Source organism: Hippichthys cyanospilos, chromosome 7, assembly GCF_059441005.1.
Source record: "Hippichthys cyanospilos isolate Australia breed blue-spotted pipefish chromosome 7, RoL_Hcya_1.0, whole genome shotgun sequence".
Lineage (NCBI taxonomy): Eukaryota > Metazoa > Chordata > Actinopteri > Syngnathiformes > Syngnathidae > Hippichthys > Hippichthys cyanospilos.
In genome coordinates, this window is record NC_142375.1 from 24075667 (window position 1) to 24093627 (window position 17961).

General features: G+C 51.0%; 1 protein-coding gene across 11 annotated transcripts in view; it reads right to left on the bottom strand.

Moving 5' to 3' along the window:
* The window catches only part of cacna1ab (calcium voltage-gated channel subunit alpha1 Ab), a 63156-nt gene that overhangs the window by 30644 nt on the left and 14551 nt on the right, over window positions 1-17961 (bottom strand). For 9 of the 11 annotated variants that reach the window (XM_088418786.1, XM_088418789.1, XM_088418783.1 and 6 more), the window contains exons 3-31: window positions 17199-17290; window positions 16972-17124; window positions 16053-16240; window positions 15271-15374; window positions 15051-15166; window positions 14836-14880; window positions 14702-14767; window positions 14248-14445; window positions 14071-14183; window positions 13885-13997; window positions 13409-13540; window positions 13271-13343; window positions 13084-13204; window positions 12240-12307; window positions 12067-12173; window positions 11766-11913; window positions 11238-11683; window positions 10082-10341; window positions 9459-9591; window positions 9253-9382; window positions 9099-9158; window positions 8023-8129; window positions 3714-3813; window positions 3103-3263; window positions 2893-3030; window positions 2154-2355; window positions 1925-2089; window positions 1742-1852; window positions 1450-1533 (exon numbers count right to left, since the gene is read on the bottom strand). In XM_088418786.1, coding sequence (XP_088274912.1) covers window positions 1450-1533; window positions 1742-1852; window positions 1925-2089; window positions 2154-2355; window positions 2893-3030; window positions 3103-3263; window positions 3714-3813; window positions 8023-8129; window positions 9099-9158; window positions 9253-9382; window positions 9459-9591; window positions 10082-10341; window positions 11238-11683; window positions 11766-11913; window positions 12067-12173; window positions 12240-12307; window positions 13084-13204; window positions 13271-13343; window positions 13409-13540; window positions 13885-13997; window positions 14071-14183; window positions 14248-14445; window positions 14702-14767; window positions 14836-14880; window positions 15051-15166; window positions 15271-15374; window positions 16053-16240; window positions 16972-17124; window positions 17199-17290 — 3934 coding nt within the window. The remainder of the gene's footprint in view (window positions 1-1449; window positions 1534-1741; window positions 1853-1924; window positions 2090-2153; window positions 2356-2892; window positions 3031-3102; window positions 3264-3713; window positions 3814-8022; window positions 8130-9098; window positions 9159-9252; window positions 9383-9458; window positions 9592-10081; window positions 10342-11237; window positions 11684-11765; window positions 11914-12066; window positions 12174-12239; window positions 12308-13083; window positions 13205-13270; window positions 13344-13408; window positions 13541-13884; window positions 13998-14070; window positions 14184-14247; window positions 14446-14701; window positions 14768-14835; window positions 14881-15050; window positions 15167-15270; window positions 15375-16052; window positions 16241-16971; window positions 17125-17198; window positions 17291-17961) is intronic. The other 2 variants (XM_088418793.1, XM_088418784.1) reach the window with 1 other exon arrangement.

Below are 17961 nucleotides of genomic sequence, written 5' to 3' on the forward strand. Positions count from 1 at the left end.
ATCTACGGCACAAGGGGGCGCAACGGCGCACTGTCCGAATTGCGACGTACTGAATGGAGTTAGAGTCATGCTTTCATGAGCCGAAATGCATACTGCACTGTACGCAATCTTGCTCAACTCATTCATTCCGCAGACCTGAAATACAAAGCGATATTTAGATGTTAGTATCGACAGAGAGCTTTAGTATTCTGAGATGTAGTTTTGGAAATAGGATTTGAATGAATAAATGGCTCGCAAATAGTTGAGCGAAGCATTCTGGGATACCCTCCCTCGGGCGAGTGGGACACGGAATTTAAGTAACCGATGGGCACTCTGGTTGACTCTTTGCCAGGAAACGCAATTTTTTTTCTTCACCCCTCCAAAAAATCTGCCAAACAGCAACTTGTGTTTTGAGTTAGGAGTAGGATCAACGAACAAAGTCAACTAGTATCTCAAGGCGCCACGGAAGAGTATTCAACATGGAAAACAATCAAATATGGAATTGACTGCGGTGTCTATAGATGACAAGAGGAGGGAAGGAGGGATGCTACATGCGCCATTTTGCATTTCAAAAAGATGCTAGCTGCTAATCATGCCGATTTGGGCATATTTTCTTGTACGTAACAGTCTTTTGGATAAGTTCCGAATGAATTCTGCATTTCATCCAGGGAAGCGCAGGCAGAGCGTTCTAAGGTCATCCATACGAGGAAGGAGCACGGTTTGGTGGGACGGGGAGGGGGCGGGTCTTTATAAGCACGACCAATGAGGATGCATAGGAGGCTTCGAGAGATAAATTACAAACCAGAGTCTACATGTGCGATGATGTCGAGGGATGAATGGGAAGGAAGTCGGGGTGGGGGAAGGGGGAAATATATATTTATACATATTGATAGATATATATATTAATTATGTGTCATGATTGGGGCATGAGCACATAACAAACATGACATCATCATAATACAACAAATGAAAGACAACACGATGAAGGGTTTCATAGTGCATTTTTTTTGGGGGGGGGGGAGTGGGGATTGGCTAAATTATTACTTTGTCCGAGAAGTTGAAGAAAGCATGAAAATTGAGTCATTATCAGGCTTACAAACGTCAACAGCGATACAACTCCCTTTGAAAGTCACGGACAGGAAGTTGTCGCACACTAGTCCGTTAGCGTGGCGTTAGCGTCGTCGGACGTCTGCAAGGCTAGCGCGAACGGGCGCTGACAGCTTGGAGACGGCCGCCGGCGAGTCGATCGCTCGCTTGACAGTAATTAGCGTCAGCTGCGCTAATCTTGTCAGCCCAAGTTGGGTGAAAAAAAAATGGCCGAACACCCGGGGGTTAAAGATACAGCGCCGACAAAAGTAGCGATATCTGGAAACGAAGCCGTTTGCTACCGTCGTAAAAAAATCCCCCGGTATCGCGGGACAACACAAGGATGACGCCATTTCTGCTTCGGCGTTATTCACGCCCACTTACCCCTAATTTGGTCACCAAAATATCCGTGATGCTTCCCAGCACGGACACAAAGTCAAAAATGTTCCAGGCGTCCCTGAAGAAATTCTGTTTCGGGACAAAGGAAGACGTTAGTCAGTGGCCCAACCGCTCCTGTTGCCATGGAAACGAGGGAAGGAAAGAGGATGACGGTTGGCGTGCGCGCGTCGGGGTTTTTCGGGGACATCGGCGGCACGCTCCACATCGCCGGACCAAAATAAACCTGCCTCATGAATCAATGATGAGAGCGTGTGTGCGCGTGCGCGTGCGTGTTCACCAGCGGGCCGAAAGCGATGAGCTTCAGGATGGACTCCAGGAAGAAGAAAGTGGTGAAGACGATGTTGAGATTCTGCAGGACGTCGTCGTACGTTTGCGAGGCGCCGTCAAACTGCGCGGATGCGGTCGCCCGTTAGCGCTCGCCTCGGCTTAGCTTAGCGCGGCATCTCCTCCGGGTTCTGACCTTCATCATGAGGACTATGGTGTTGAGCCCGATGAGAGCCATGATGCTGTACTCAAAGGGGGTGGACACCACAAACTGCCACATGCGATACTGGAAGCTGAGCTTGTTCTTGGGCATGTGTCTGGTTAGCGGCTTGGCGTTGATGGCGAAATCGATGCAGGCCCTCTGGAGACCAAAACAAGCGTCAAGCTGCCGGCGCCTCCGCCGGGCGCCGGTTCCTCGTCCTCACCTCGTTCTTCTCCAAGCTGTAGTCCTCCATCATCTTGTCCCCTTGCTCCTGGAAGGTGATGATGATGAGGGCCACGAAGATGTTGACGAAGAAGAAGGGGAAGACCACGAAGTACACCACGTAAAAGATGGACATCTCCATCCGGTAGCCCGGGCTGGGACCCTGGTTTTCGAAAGTGGAGTCCACCGAGGCCTTCAGCACCCTGCGGCGGCGCCAGGACAACTCACGTGAGCTCATTCGCCTTGGAAAATTTGCAGGCAAAACGGTCGCTCTGTGGAAGCCTAAAGTATTTTGGTGTCGTGAATGGTGTTTTGCTTTCTGTGCTCATAACTGCTCTTTAAGCACACAAAAAATAGGCCCTAACCCTAAACCCTAACCCAACCCTAATAACCCCCAACCCTAAATGACTCGGGCGCTATAGTCGCCGTTGCTACTGATCACTTTACAGTAAGGAAAAAACGCCGATTATCGAAAAATGCTAATCGAATTCGAATGGAATCGTGTTTTGTTTTCTGTGCTCATAACTGCTCTTTAACCACACAAAAAATAGACATTTTATTCTAAGTCGCATAACTGCCGAACTTTCAGTAAGGTCGAGCCAGAACGAGTGAGCGTCCGATTCCGTTTGTTCAAACGCGGGCCGGTAACAATCGGCGCGTCGCGCGCGCGGTCGCGTGCGCGGTCGCGTGCGCGGTCGCGTGCGCGGTCGCGCGCGCGTCTTTGTGTTGTGTCCACTCACTGCGGCCAGCCTTCTCCGGTGGAGACAGTGAAGAGAGTGAGCAAGGCCCAAGCTACGTTGTCGTAGTGAAAATTGTACTTCTTCCACTCCCGCTTCTGAGCTCGGACTTCATCCTTTTCGTACATGAGAAACTCGCCCCTGCGCCGGACGCCGCGCGGACATCAGCGCGGGCGTGGTCCTTCAGTTACCTGCTCGCCGTTTGTTTCCTACCTGCAGTCGCTCTCAAATTCTTTGGATACGTCGGTGCAGAAGAAGAAGCGACCCTTGAACAGCTGCACGGCCACCACGGCGAAAATGAACATGAAGAGCATGTAGACGATCAGAATGTTCAGGACGTTCTTCAGGGAGTTCACCACGCAGTCGAACACGGCCTAGAGACGGCGGGATAAAACACGTGAGGGCCGATGGCAGCGCTGCGCCAACCGCCGCCATAATGCTTTGCGTCCTAAGAGGAGTCGTCTGGTTTTGGATTTGTATTTGGAGATGCCATGTGTTTTCGTGAAATCAGGCGTACGTCAGGGAGATGAGTTTGGAGTTATTGACGGAAATACAATTTTTGCACAGAAATTCCTACAAAAACAACACCTATGACCCCTGGGGATTTTTCGCTAGCCTGGCGTTATTAGCGCCCGACTTGGGTTGACTTTGCAAGGCTCGTAACAAATACAAATAAGTTTTACTTTCAACCCCTCAAAATGTTCAGTGGCATCACCCCTATCTGTACATATATACCTATTTTTTGGGGTGGGGGGGCGGAACCTATGACCCCTTTCTGTACAAAATTTGTAAAAATGTGATAATAGCATACGGGCGCTGGTTACCTTGAGCTTGGGGAGTCTTTTGATTGTCTTGAGAGGACGAAGAACCCGCAGCACTCGCAGCGACTTAATGGTGCTGATGTCTTTGCCCTTGCTGCTCCCCCTACAACAACAGCAAATATTACCTCCAGGAAATACAGCGGCCACAAAAACAGCAGTCAAACACCAAACCGCGGGGAGGTCTCATCGTTTCGCGTCCACGGGCATCTGCCGGTAGAGTGCCCAGCCAAACCTCTTTCTTTCTTTTTGACAAAAAAAAAAAAAAAAGTTCTTCTCGGAGAGCAGGCACAGCGTCCACTCGCCGGCGTCCGCGTTTGCCGTGGGGACCACGGGAAGCGGAGGCCGCGCGGAGGGGCCATGCGATGCGAGTGCCGCATCGCATGACGTCGCCAACGCGGATGCAAAGCGAGACGGTCGGGGTAGCGGTCGGTCCCGGCGACGCGGCTTCGGATCCCGCTCCTGACACCGACGTGTCGATCAACGACCGTAACTGTAAAAAGTCGTTCCCGTCGCTGACCGCTTTAAAATGTGCGCTTGGACACCAGAAAAAGAATCATCGATTCAGTCTAAGTCACTTCTGGCAGCGGATAGCTCCGGACGTACCTGCCTTTCCGTTACTTATCTACGGCCCTACCGCAGACCATAGTTTGGATCCAACTTCTGAACACCCCATAAAGTGACGGTGCGGATTTGGATCCCGCACCCAAAGTCCTCGAAATGCCAGATTTTCTGTCACGAACTTAAGCGGATCACAATACATTCTGCCGTGCTTGAAATTCTGACTTGAAATAACTTCTACTCAGCTTACCTACAGAAAGTCACACGGTGTCCAACAGACGAGCATCTGGACCGTGCTTCCGACACCACAAATCATCGAAGGTTTTTTTTCCAACTGGCGTGGAACGCGACGTGTCACATTCGAGGGAAAAAAAATGCCGTTTTTTTTGTTTTTTTTCGCACGACTCCAAAAATGCAGCGTGATGGCGAGGATGAGGCGACAGCACGACAAGCAGAAGAACAAAGAAAGAAAGAGTGTGAAGCCACAGTGTTCCGGTTCCGCGGAGGGGGACGTGGACGAGGACTTTACCGGGTGCTGCTCCTGCGGCCGTTACATCGCGTCAAAGGAAGAAAAGGAGGACAGAAAACGGCACACAGCACAAGGTTGAAAAACACGTTGGCAACGAGCGGGCGACAGAGCGAGCGACAGAGCGAGCCGCCGGCAAACCTCAAGCAAAGTCCGAGTTGAGGCACGTGCCAAGAAGAATTTTGAAAAGCCAAGGATTTTGCTTGCTCAGAATAACAACGGCGCCTGTTATTCCCACATTTGCACACGGCAAGCAAACCCAACACACTTTTCAATAAAACCACACTGAAGAATAAAAGTACAAAAAATATATAAATATATATGTACACATATATATTATACGTGCACAAATAAAAAAGAAACAATCTAAACCAGTTTATATATAAAACTTTAAAAATCAAAAAGTCCAACAATTATAAAACAAAAGTGAAACAAACACAAAGAAAACAAAATAATACAACAGAAATTAAATACAAATGTGAAAAAGGGTGAAAGTTTGAATTAAAACAAAAAACACATTAAATGCAAATTCAACAAATTACAAATTAAAATTTTGAATACAAAAAAATACAAATATTAAAAAAACAAACAACGAATTCAAACATACATTTTTTTCTCAACGCATGGCAATTGGAGAGAAACCATGTGGCCGCCGCGACTATTCCCAGAAGGCGTGCGTGACTAAAAGGAGGCGCGTGCCATTCAATAAAATCAATGAGGGCTTCGGTTGCCCTCATTAGATGGCTCGTCAATCCCCAAAACACACACTTACACACACACACACACACACACACACACACACGCACGCGGCATGCAGCCGTCATCATTGTGCATCATCGGCCATTAAGGTGAACGATGCACGCTCTCGTGCGAAACTCCACGCACGCTGACCATGCTGAAAATCTGCTGTGCGATGCGTGAGGAGGAGGAGGAAGAGGAGCTCGAGGGACTTTTCAAAATTGGTAACCATTTCAAGTCGCTGAAGGTGGAAGAGGCCGTGTTAAAGCGCTTGACCATGCTGATCCATAGGTAGTCCGGCCTTTTGTTTTTGACCCAATGATGGAAAAATGTTGGCAGTCAGCATTAAAGCGCTGGATGATTCTAGAATGTTTTCTTGTCGTTTTTCAACATAGCAAGCGCTTGCACTCTGTATGTTCCGTCTTTATACGCCGCGTTCAAACGCGGAGGGCTATCTGAAATCGAAAGAGTCTGCATTAAAGCGCTTTTGGAACGTTCTCTTCTTGTCCTTTTATTACAGATGGTTGAATATACGCCTTTAGATAATGTGTGTATTGTTTTTCCTCTATATTGTGGAGAAACGCATGAGGAAGGCTTTCTAAAATGGAAAGAGTCTGCATTAAAGCACATCGAGATTCTAGAGTGGCCTTCGTTTCTGAGAGGTTGTCAAAAACCATGATTACAGTTTGTAGGTTTTGTCTTTACGCGCAACGACGTTAATATCCGAAATCGAAAAGAGTCTACATTAAAGCACTTTACGATTCGAGATTTTCTTTTTTGTTTTCGTGACTTTGCACCTTCGTGGTTTAGCGCTTTATATATTTGGTTTCTCGGACCAAATAATAGCGAAAAAAGGCCTTGCTAAGTTCGAAAGAGTCAGCATTAAAGCGCTTCTTGATATTGAACGTTCCGCTTGGTTTTTCGTGACGGTTGGTCCGGACAGTAGGATTTCGATCGGGATAGGAAGTGGGAGGGTCCAAATGGGGAAGTGCACTCATGTCACGTGAGGTGAAGAAATGCAAAAAGAGAGGACGGGATGACTCACGGCCTGCTTGGCGAGAAAATCGGAGCGGCGTTGCGGGCGGGAGACAGTCGGGGTTCCAAAGATTAGACACTCGCATTCAAAGTGACACTAGGGTGATTTGGGGGGCAGCTGGATGCGGTTGAGTGGGGACTCCTCAGGGCGCCCTTTTATGTCCCCTGAAGGTTCAAATTGAATGCTGACAACTTTGAAGCCTGTTCTACACGGGACAACTCAGCGCACTACATTTTGGCTGAAACGGAAGAATTTTCGGACAAATGCGTCCGGTGCGGAACAGGCTTTTGGGTCCCCCTGAAGGTCTCCACGGTGAAAGGAAAAGCTGATGACCTCCGCCAAGGCGTGTACGTCAGTCTTGGTTTCATTTGCAAATCATACATTTCGTTTTGGACTGAAAACTGATTTGGGGTCCCATGAAATCATTCATTACCGCCGACGGCGATAGACGTGAAATTTCCATTTTTCCCGGGGTGGCCGAGGTCAAAAGCCTTCTTCTCGGCGCCGAGGATCCTTTTTTATCCCGCTGACACGAATGACTGAAGTATTTCAGACAGGTTTTCTTTTATCGAAAGGCGTTGACAATCGTTACTCATGATGTATAGCTCATTACCGCCCCCTATGGGACGGGAGCACAATTGCAAACTAACATTTTTTTTTTTACATCGTTCATCGTTTGATTTTACCGATGAGACTTTTTTCCTGATTCTTGCACATTTTCCCCTATTTTATCGAGAGGCGTTGACAGTCGTTACTCATGATGTATAGCGCATTACCGCCCCCTATGGGCCGGGAGCACAATTGCAAACTAACTTTTTTTTTTACATTGTTCATCGTTTGATTTTACTGATGAGACTTTTCTCCTGATTCTTGCACATTTTCCCCTATTGAAGACATAAAGTGGGATATTTTATCGGATGGGAAAGGTCCTTTTCTGCTTCTTCAAGGCGACGCAAATCAGGCAGCAATTTCAAATGGCATATTTTGTTCAAAATGCGAAAAGCACGACAAAAGTTTTGATTGACAGACGTTTGGTAGTTTGGAATGGCAACGTCTCGCTCTTTACCGCCAAGCGCAGGATCGGAGCGGCGACTGCAACAACTGACCCCGACGATTCCCCGATTTCAGGCTTCTTTGAAAAAGATTTACTACCAACCCTGTTAAGCGGATAGTTCACTATTCAAATTTCAGCAGAAAAACACAGCGTTGTCATTCATTGGATGACAAAAGCGTTTCCAAAATCAAGCCTTGGTAGAGGTCTACACGTAGAGGAAGAGCGTCTGATCTAACAAAACTCCCGATGAGGAGAATATTCGGAAGAGGAAGCGGATCGGTGTTGCCACGCGCTCGAGGAGGGCATCGACATAGCGCGGCCCCCTAACCGGGGCGGCCATAACGGGGCTCTTTGTGCGGACGCTCGGGGGTGTGAAGATGACGGCGGCAAAGGGACTTACGTGAAGGCGAAGGCCACCAGAGCGCCACTAACCACTATGAAGTCCAGAATGTTCCACAGGTCGCGGAAGTAGGAGCCTTGGTGGAGGAACAGGCCCAGCACAACCATCTGGAGCGCGCGCATCACAACAATACGGACGCTCACACCCTCGCTACGCTCACCGAGATCATTCTTTTCCAAATTTGCTCATTTGCCGTTGGTCCATCGCCACCGATTGGTCGCCGTGAACTCATCCGGCCCCAGAGACGTCGTTTTAGCCTCGTCGATTCATTATTTACGTCATTTAGGGAATTGAGTCATCGACGACGAGTCCATTCAAAATACGATTTTTTTAACGGTTGGGACGGTAATTATTTCTGCAATCAAGTTCTTAACTAATTGTTTACATCAATCAAAGTCTACAGTCATTTACTTTAAGTAGCCTGGTGCTAAAGTAATTGATTACTTTTGGTAATTCGGGTAAAAACAAATGATTACTTTAGAGACTAAAGTATGAAAGGAATTGATTAGTTTAACCAAGTACTAAAGTAACTTTGGCTAATCCAATAATGGATTACTTTAGGTACTAAAGCAAAAAGGTAACCGATTATGTCTGATACGAATGGATTAGGATTTTTTTTTACTGATTTTTTTAAAGATGGAAATGTAATTGATGACCTTCGGTACTAGAACAATTAAGCAATTGATTACTTTTTATACTAGAGTAGTAAAATAATTACAGTACTTTTTTTTTTTTTTACTAAAGTATTACTCTTACTTTAGTAAAGTATTAATCAATCATTTAGTAAAGGATTGAAAAGTAATTGGTTATGTTAGCGACCAGAGTAATTGATTACTTTAACCATAAGGTTAAGCAAACCAAGTACTCGAGTAAATGATTACTTTAGGTAATTTAGTGAGGTATGTAACTAAGTAACTGATGACTTTTGGTAATAAAGTATTCGAATCACATCTTTTACGTGATCTATTTTTTGGAAATGACAACGTTCCAAAAAAATCCAGCTCATCAAAGAACTCGCCAAACAACGGTGGGATTGACGGCTGGCGGCAAGGGGCGAAGAAGCGACGCGCTCGTACCTTGATGAGCATTTCGAAAGTGAAGACGCCGGTGAAGACGTAGTCAAAGTAGCGCAGCACCTGAGGACGGAGGACCCGCGTGAGCAAAGGCGCCCGACCGACCGACCGACCGACCGACCGACCGCCGCGCGCCGCTAAAGGCGAGGAGTCTTACGTTATTCTGCGGCGAGTTGGGCGAGACGGGGTCCTCGGCCGCCAGCGCGATGCTACTCATGGCGATGACGGACAGGATGCTAAACTCAAAGTATTTGAGGGTGAGGATGTAGTGGCAGCACCTCCTGAAGCTGAAACGGCAAGGACGGGTGAGCGGGAGACGTCGGGCCCGGGGCGGGGCGGGGCGGGGGGGGGCGGGCCGCTCACGGGTTGGTGGTGGACAAGATGAAGCAGGAGCTGAAGGGCGGCATGGGTTTGGGACCGTCCTCGTCTCCGTCGTCCTCGCCGTTCTCCTTCTTCTCCTCGTTTTTCTTCTGCTCCGTGTTTGCGTTTTTGTTCACTGGGGGGGGACGCGGCGAGAACCCGTTTTACGGACGTCGGTGCTTCCGATATGGCTGGATTCAACGAAAATGCTCATTTGACAGGCGAGCGGGAAATTTGGCTTGCGTTTTTCCCAAAAGGGGGGTTCCCGTGGAGCTAGGCAAAACCGGATTTCCGTATCGGGTTTGGACCGCTCGCTTCTCTATGCGCGTACGTCAAACGAGCGCAAATACGGGAAAATAAGCGCTCGGTCCCATTCTACGAGCCGTAGTCTCCATCATCCATCGCGCCGGAGAAAACGGGGCCCAATCGCCAATTTTCACCTCCGAGTCCGAATCCCTACTTTCTTTCCGCGCGGCTCACTTTCGAAAGGGGATTTTGGAAGGGATTTGGACTTTCAAGTCAGAGAGGTGAGAACGCGAGGATTCCGACGTTCGGATGGAGACGGGATCCTTGCGGGGGGCCAGTTTGTTTCCTGGCCCTCGGCCGGGTTCCGGGCGGGGGCTGACCTTGCAGGACGGCGTTGGTGGAGGGGTACGGGTAGACGGGCGGCGCGTCCACGCCGGCGTAGTGGCCTTTGGCCATGCTGCCGAGGATCAGGGAGTCCATGCTGCGCGGGGGCGGATCGCGGACGGGCGGCGGCGGCGGCGGCGCGCGGTACGGCCGGCCGGCCAGCTTGCTGCTGTTGCGCAGGTTGTCCAGGTCCTCCTCGCGTCGCCGGACGGGCCGCGCCGTGGACAGGCTGCCACCGGCGCCGCGGGGCTCCCTGCTGGGAGGGGGCGGAGCTTAGACCTCAAAAGCCAGCACCCTACCGCCCGGCCCGTCGGAATCATCCCGGAATCCTCACTTTATTCTCCCCATTGCGGGCGTTCGGCGCAATTCCTAGGATTTTAAAGTGAGGATTCCGAAAACGAAGTCGGAAAAGTCCGACTTCATACAAAGGAAAATACCGAGGGGGAGGTCCCGATTCTGACCTTGGCCTTGGAATCTCATCATTCTCTCATGATTCTGACGTCATTCACGGAATTCTCACTTTAAAGTCAGGATTCCCATTTTGAGTCCCGAGCTTAAAGTCAGAATTCTCAATTTGAAGTCAGAATTCGGACTTTATTCTCCGAATTTTCTCAAAGTCAGAATTTCGAGTCAACGTGAAATTCTGAAAAGGAAGTCGGAATTCAAATTTTTCTCTGGGAATTCTGACTTCAAAAAGGGAGAAGACTGAGGAAAAAGTCAGAATTCCGAAGCGGTCACAATTCTGACTTTGGGGCTAGTAGCTCAGAATTTGACTTTCAAGTCAGAATCTCCTCATGGTCTCATATTTCTTACTTCATTCTAGGAATGCCCGCGTTGAGGGTCAAAATTCAGAGTCGGAATTGTGACGTTAACGCGAGAGTATCACGCCATGGGCGGAAATCGGACTTTATTCTCAGAATAAATGGTGAACGTCAGAATTCTTATTTCACTCTCCCATTTCGGACTTAATTCTCAGGATTGTCACGTTAACGTCAGAGCTCCCACTCGGAATTCCGACGTTAACGTGAAAATTCCGAGAATAAAGTCAGATCTCTCACGTCGGCGTCAGAAATGGAATTCGACCCTCATGGTTTTGACCCGGAATTAGGGCGCGAGGGTTCCGAATCGAAAAAGGCCGGCCCGCCCACTGACTTTCTGGAGCGACGTCCGCTGCTTCTTTCCCGGTCGCCGCGGCGATGCCGCCCGTCCTCGCGGGCCTCGCCGTCTCCGTCCCGGCGCCCCCCGGCGGGCCGGCCCTCCCCGGCGGCCCCGCGGCGCTCGTCGCGGTCCCGGCTCCCGTGCCGGCGGCCCCGGCGGCGGCGCCTCCCCTCGGCGGGCGGCCCCTCCCGGTCGGGGTCGTCCCCCGGTTCCCGCCCGGCTTCGGCCCTCTGGCGGTGGTGGCGGCGGTGGTGGCGGCGGCGGTGGTGGTGATGGTGGTGGTGGGCGCCGCGGCGGGTGTGGTCCGGGTCCTGCCGCCGGCGCTCCCGGTCCAGGGGCGTCTTGTTGGCGTTGTTGTTGCGGTTGTCCTGCGGGTTGACCACCAGGGGGCGGTCCAGGTGGGTCTTCATGTCGCCCCGCCCTTTGCGGGAAAACGACACCTGCCGCAAAGAGGAAAACGCCACGTGGGATCAGACGGTTCGGCCAAAAGCCAAATCGGAAAAGCGGTGAGAGGAACCTCACCTCGTCGCCCACTTTCCAGTCTTCCTGCTCCAGCTCGTTGTAGAGCGCCTCGCGGCTGGTCATCAGGTTCTGCCGGCGGATCTCGCTGGTGCGCTGCTCCCACACCGACTTCCCCCCCGCCTTGGCGTGATTCTTCTGCTGCTCTTTTCTGCGCAGCGAAGCCACGGGCGCTCACCGGGCCGGACGTTCCGTCGGGGAACGTCGCCCCGAGAGAGCCCGCGCATTTTAAAACCCCGAGGCCCTCGGATTCGGGGGCCGTCCAAACAAAAGTGGCTCCATATGCGTGTGGCGTTCTACTCACGCGGCGATGGAGAGATTGGTGGCGGAAAGCGGGCTGACCTCGGCCACCTCCTTGGCCTTCTGCAGGGCCGTCTTCTGATTGGCCGCCTCCTCTTGCTCCTCCTCATCCTGCGAGGACAGCGGCAGTTTGGAAAAGCCCGGCCGGCCGGGGGCGTTTAGGACGACTTCCCGGACCTTGGTGAGCTCCTGGGCGTTGGCCAGGTTGTCCACGGCGATGGCCAAGAACACGTTGAGCAGCGTGTCTGGCGCGCGCCGCGTTAAGGGACTTCCGCGGCTTGCCTTTTTTTTTTTACTGAGCGAACGTTCGTTTTTAGCTTTCTTTCTCAATATTTATTTTTATTTTGAAAATAATTCTAGAACGCATTTTATTGGAATTTATCTGATGTTTCTCTATGTTGATGTTCTTAATTATTTTTAAAAAAAAAATTTTATTAAGTAAAATGATACTGATAAAAATACAAATATGATCAAATAATGATTTTTCATTCATTCATTCTAGCTTTTATTTTAATAATAATTTTAAGAATGCCAGAATAAATTACTGATTAGTTTTTAAGTAAATTGATAAAAAGAATACAATAAAATATTGAACAGATGCATTTTTATGTTGATTTATTCCTTATAGTTTTGATGTATATCTAGATTTTCTTAATCCTTTTTCATTTAAGAGTTTTGCTTTTCTTTGTAATCATTTCTGAAAAATAATTCAATTCAAATAAAATCAACAAAGTCAACATTTTAGCACAAAGGTTGCATCATGTTGCCATTAATTTGCTCTTAATTTGAAAGGAAGAAGGTACTGTTTCTGGCAAAGCGTTAAAAAGCACTAAATTAGATCAGCGCTTCACAAAATAACGGAATACAAATGTTTTACACGATACAGCGATTGGTTGCTTCATGTTCCACTTGACTTTCTCTTAATTTGAAAAGAAGACTAAACATGAAATTAGCTTAGCCGAAATCCAGAAGAAGTCTCAGTACCCCGCCCCGTTTGCAAACGGCGCGGGCAGAAGGATACAGTTGCCGAAGAGGGTGAGGACGATGAAGAAAATGGAGAAGATCATCCCCTTGTCGTTGACGCCCCCTTGAGACTCGATTCCGTAGTACATGACCACGTTCCAGTCCTCTCCCGTCAGGATCTACGAAAAAGGCGTTTCGCGTCCGTCTTTGGCGGCAAACGCTCGTAATCTCCACAACCGTACTACCTGAAACACCGTCATGATGGCCGCTGCGAAGGTGTCAAAATTGGTGGGCGGCGTCCCTTCCTCGAAGTTGAACCTGCGGCGGGGGGAGACGGTCAGGAAAAAGGCGGGAAAAGCCTCGACCGGCCGGTGACCACTGACTGTCCGCCAAAGAGCTGCATGCCCAGCAGGGCGAAGACCACGATGAAGAGGAAGAGGAGGAAGAGCAAGCTGACGATGGACTTCATGGAGTTGAGAAGGGAGACCACCAGGTTGCGCAGAGGAGCCCAATACCTCGACGGCACAACGACAGGGGCGCGACATCAAAGCGTGCGGAAACCCGCCGAGCGACAAGGGTTAGGGTTAGGGTTAGGGTTAGGGTGAAAATTCTGTCCGCCGCATCGTATAACCGTTTATCAGACGTGACGTAAACCTTGGCGCGTTTTCCGCCGGTCCGACGTTCGTCGGTGCCCCGCCCCCCTTACGTCATCGTGGGTCAGCCATTTTTTTTCACGCTGAAAATCGTCAGACCGTTGCTCTTCTGTCGCCCCGCCGCCGACTTCCGTCGTCAAGCCCCCCCGACATATATATATATATATATATGTGTATGTGCGCAGAACTACGAGGTTTCCGCTCACTTGGTGACCTTGAAGATCCTCAGAAGTCTGAGCGCTCGCAAGACGCTGATCCCGAAAGACGTGCCGGGCTTGATGGTGGCCCAAATCACCTCGAAGATGCTTCCCGTGATCACCTTCGCGCGCGCGCGCAAACATACGGCGTCAGAAAGCGTGCGCAGACAGCTCTCACCACGCGTGTGCTCTCACCACGCAATCGAAGCAGTTGAAGGAGGAGTGGAAGTAGGGTTGAATCCCCAGACCGTACATCTTGATCAGCATCTCGGACATGAACAAACCCAGGAAAATAAATTCTGCGTAGACTGCACAAGCGCCGTTAGCGATACCGCGGGAGGGCACGAAGGAGGACGGCGGCGCGGCACTCACACAGGAAGTCGGACAGCAGCTCCGGCTGGTCGTAGTGCACCACCGCCACGCACATGGTGTTGAGGCCCACCAGGCACAGGACGGTCCAGTAGAAGGCCTGCGTCTTCACCATCTTGCGGATGAAGAAGCGAAGACGTTTTTCCTTCTTGCTGTAGCTGGAGCCGTCCTTGCCGCTCTTGATGCTGGAGCGGGAGAACCCTGGGGCGCCGTTGCGCGTCCGGGGCACGGGCACGCTTATTTACTTTTGAAACGGGGGACGGGCACGCTTATTTACTTTTGAAACGGGAGGCCGCTCGGCACCGTCGGCCAGGGGGATCGCCGACGGAAAGAAAGACTGAGCTTTTGGGAAAGTCCTAATTAGCGTTCGGCCAGCTCCTTCCTCACCGCAAAAGGGAATCTCAACTAACTGGAGAGGCCGCGTGTATCGGGCGTAAAACCGCAGGGCGGCGCTCACCTTCCTCCGCGTCCAGCAGCTCCGTCTTGTTGTTCTTGGACTTCGTGGCCGGCCGTCGGCGGGAACCTGGCGACAAAGCAGTTGCCGACACAGCCTCTCCTCACGCGCGGCGGGACAGAACGGCGGCGCGTCACCGTCAAAGTTCCCGGCGCCGTCCTCCTCGGCCAGGATCACCTCCTCTGCGAGCCGGCGACATTGCGCGTGAGCGCGGGCCGGCGACATTGCGCCTGAGCGCGGGCCGGCGACATTGCGCGCGGGCCGGCGACATTGCCGGCGACATTGCGCGCGGGCCGGCGACATTGCCGGCGACATTGCGCGCGGGCCGGCGACATTGCGCGCGGGCACGTACCCGCTTTGCAGATCCACTCCAGGTAGCCGTTGAGCTCGCGTTCGATCTGCTGCTGCCGCCGGAGCTTGAGGAACTCGCTGCGGTTCTCTACCCGCTCGCGCTCCTTGGCGAACTCTCTGGACGCGCGGCGCGGGGGGGCCACACCTTAACGGCCACGCCGAGGCGCCGAGGAAAGGCCGAGGCGGGGGGGGGGGGGGGGGGGGGGGGGGGGGGGGCCTACCCGGAGAGGACGCCCAACACCAGGTTGAGCATGAAGAAGGAGCCGATGATGATGAGCGGCACGTAGTACATCCAGTTCCAGGCGCTGCCCTCCACGTCGTTACTCTAGCCAAAAGAGAGACGCCCGACAAAGCCTTGACGCCGTCGCCTCCCAAACCCCGGTCCCGAAAAGCGCGATCGGGGTCGACGGCGGCCCGGCCGGCTGGCGCGGAGAAGGGCTCCGCTCGATACCCGGCTCAAACGGACGCGACGAGAAATCAAAAAGACGCAACGACTTCCCGTCTTCATTTATTTTAGCCCTAAACTTGAAGGGAATGAGTAAGAATGGGGACGCTTTGCGGCTCGTTAAAGCCGGCCCACTTAGGGCCCGCTTTCGGCTTGATCGGTTTCCGCACCTTCGAAAAAGCCAAAGAAGCCAAACCGAGGGAAAGCGGAACGGCTCCGAAGCGCTCGGCGACAAAAACGAGTCAAAGGAAGACTTTCCCAAGTTACGGGCTGATTTATTTGGTCCTCCCAACTCCTCGCTCGCTCGCCCGATCGGAAAGCGCCCGAGAAAAAACGGGTCATCTTTGAAGCGACCCCGGCCGCGCCCTCCGCCGCGGCCTCCCGGAGCGCTATTAAACTTTCATCGGCCGGAGGTGGGTCTTCATCCCTCCGAGCGCAAGGTAAAAATAGAAGCGGACGGACCGGAACAGAGGACCGAGGCGGACCGAGGCGGAGGAAAGGCGGCTCGGCCGGGAAAAAAAAAAAAAAAAAAAGGGACGGCGCCGCGCGCTCACTCACGAAGTAGAGCATCTCGGTCCAGCCCTCCATGGTGATGCACTGGAAGACGGTGAGTACGGCGAACAGGATGTTGTCGAACTGCGTGATGCCGGAATTGGGCCCGATCCAGCCCCCCTGACAAGTGGTGCCGTTGGGGCACAGCCTGGACGGCAATTTGAGTCCGCACGGGACCTTGTCCACGATCTCGCCTGATGAAACAAGGGGCTCGTAGACCATGCGGCAACCCTAGCCATTTTACTAATCCCGCCGCCTCTGACGGTAACGTGGCGGGCCGCGGCCCCGTACCGATCGCGCCCGATCGCGTCCGTTGCGGACGATCCCGTTTCAAAAAAAGCGGCTTTGTCTTTTTCGTATTTGCCGCTCCAAATAGACTAAATCATAGAAAGAAACCATGAGAAAAGGAAACGGTATACACATATATTAGGGCCGGTTAATACATTGAAGCGATTCAATTCATTCAACGATTTTAAAATGAGCTGAACTGCTAAATCGGGGTTTTGTTTGTAATATATATTAGCTATGATTTTGGCATTCAAGCCCCGCCTCTCAGCCGTAAAACACTTCCCGCGTTGGAATAAAGAAAAAAAAGAAAAAAATAATATAACATTTCCTCAAAACATGAGCGAAACAAAAACGCGGTCGAAATATCTGAATCAAAAAAACAAAACGAATAAAATAGATCGGAAATAATTAGCTATCCGATTAAGTTTCCGTATCGGGCCGATACCCGGCCTCGGTTCAAGGTATCCGTTTTTCGATCGCGAGTGAGAATTTACAAATTAGAATAACAGAAAATTTCCATGAATTGATTGAAATACATCTTTCAAAAAGCTACATAAGAAGCGACGGGTCATTTGCGGCACGGACGATATACTTTGGCAAAATCGGGGCGAGGAAAATGAGAAAAGGGATGACTGACCGGTGATGTCGTCGTAGCAGGTGGTGTGGAACTTGCCCATGTAGAACTCCAGGCCGATGATGGCGAACATGAGGATGGCCACGAAGAGCAGCAGGCCGATCTGCAGCAGCGGGATCATGGCCTTCATGATGGACTTGAGCACCACCTGCAGGCCTGGAGGACAAACGCCGCATTGGCCAGGAAGAAGGCGGCCGAACGGCGCCCGGGTTCTTTCGGGGGGCGCTTACTGGGAATTCCCGAAACCAGTTTGAGCGGCCGCAGCACTCGGACGGCGCGCAGCGTCCTCAGGTCGATGTAGGAGCGCAAATTCGATAAAATGCTGCGAGGGGAGAAAAGAAAAATCAGTTCCGTCAGTGAGTCCCGTCCTATAAGTTTTCTCGATACTATGATCGAGAAATGATGAGGTCGGAACTCAACAAAATAAAGGCGTGAACATTTTTCAGAAGTGATTTAGCAATAAATCGTTCCAATTGTTTTGCCCTTAGTTTAAAAACAAAATGACATTGTTCCCGTCGCAGTGCTAAAAAGCAGGATGTAAAAAATGATTACGACTTCAAGCAAAAGCATCAAACATTCAGCAAAAGACTCATATCGCAATTTAGCAGTCATGCTCCACATCATTTGCTCTTAATTTGAAAGAATGAACGTGATGTTCCCGTCGTGGCATTCAAAAAGAGAGCATTAGCTTTCATTTGCAAATGTGATGCGGTCAGATCAACCCGCATGCGATTCGCGAGAGCGACCAGTAGGGGGATCAGAGCTCATACAGCGGAGAGCGATTAGAGGCTTTGGCGCTGCATTCCAGGAGATAAATGAGTTGAATCCGAAAGGAGTGAAAGGAACGCCTTTATCGCAGTGACGCATTTTCTTCCAGGAGAGCGCGCTCATGAATGGGCCCGTCATATTCATCTCTGAAGCGGAGAAGGAAGGGCTTCCGGAGGCTTTTTCGTAGGCGTGCCGAGGTAGCAGATTTCACGGCGGGCGCCTGCG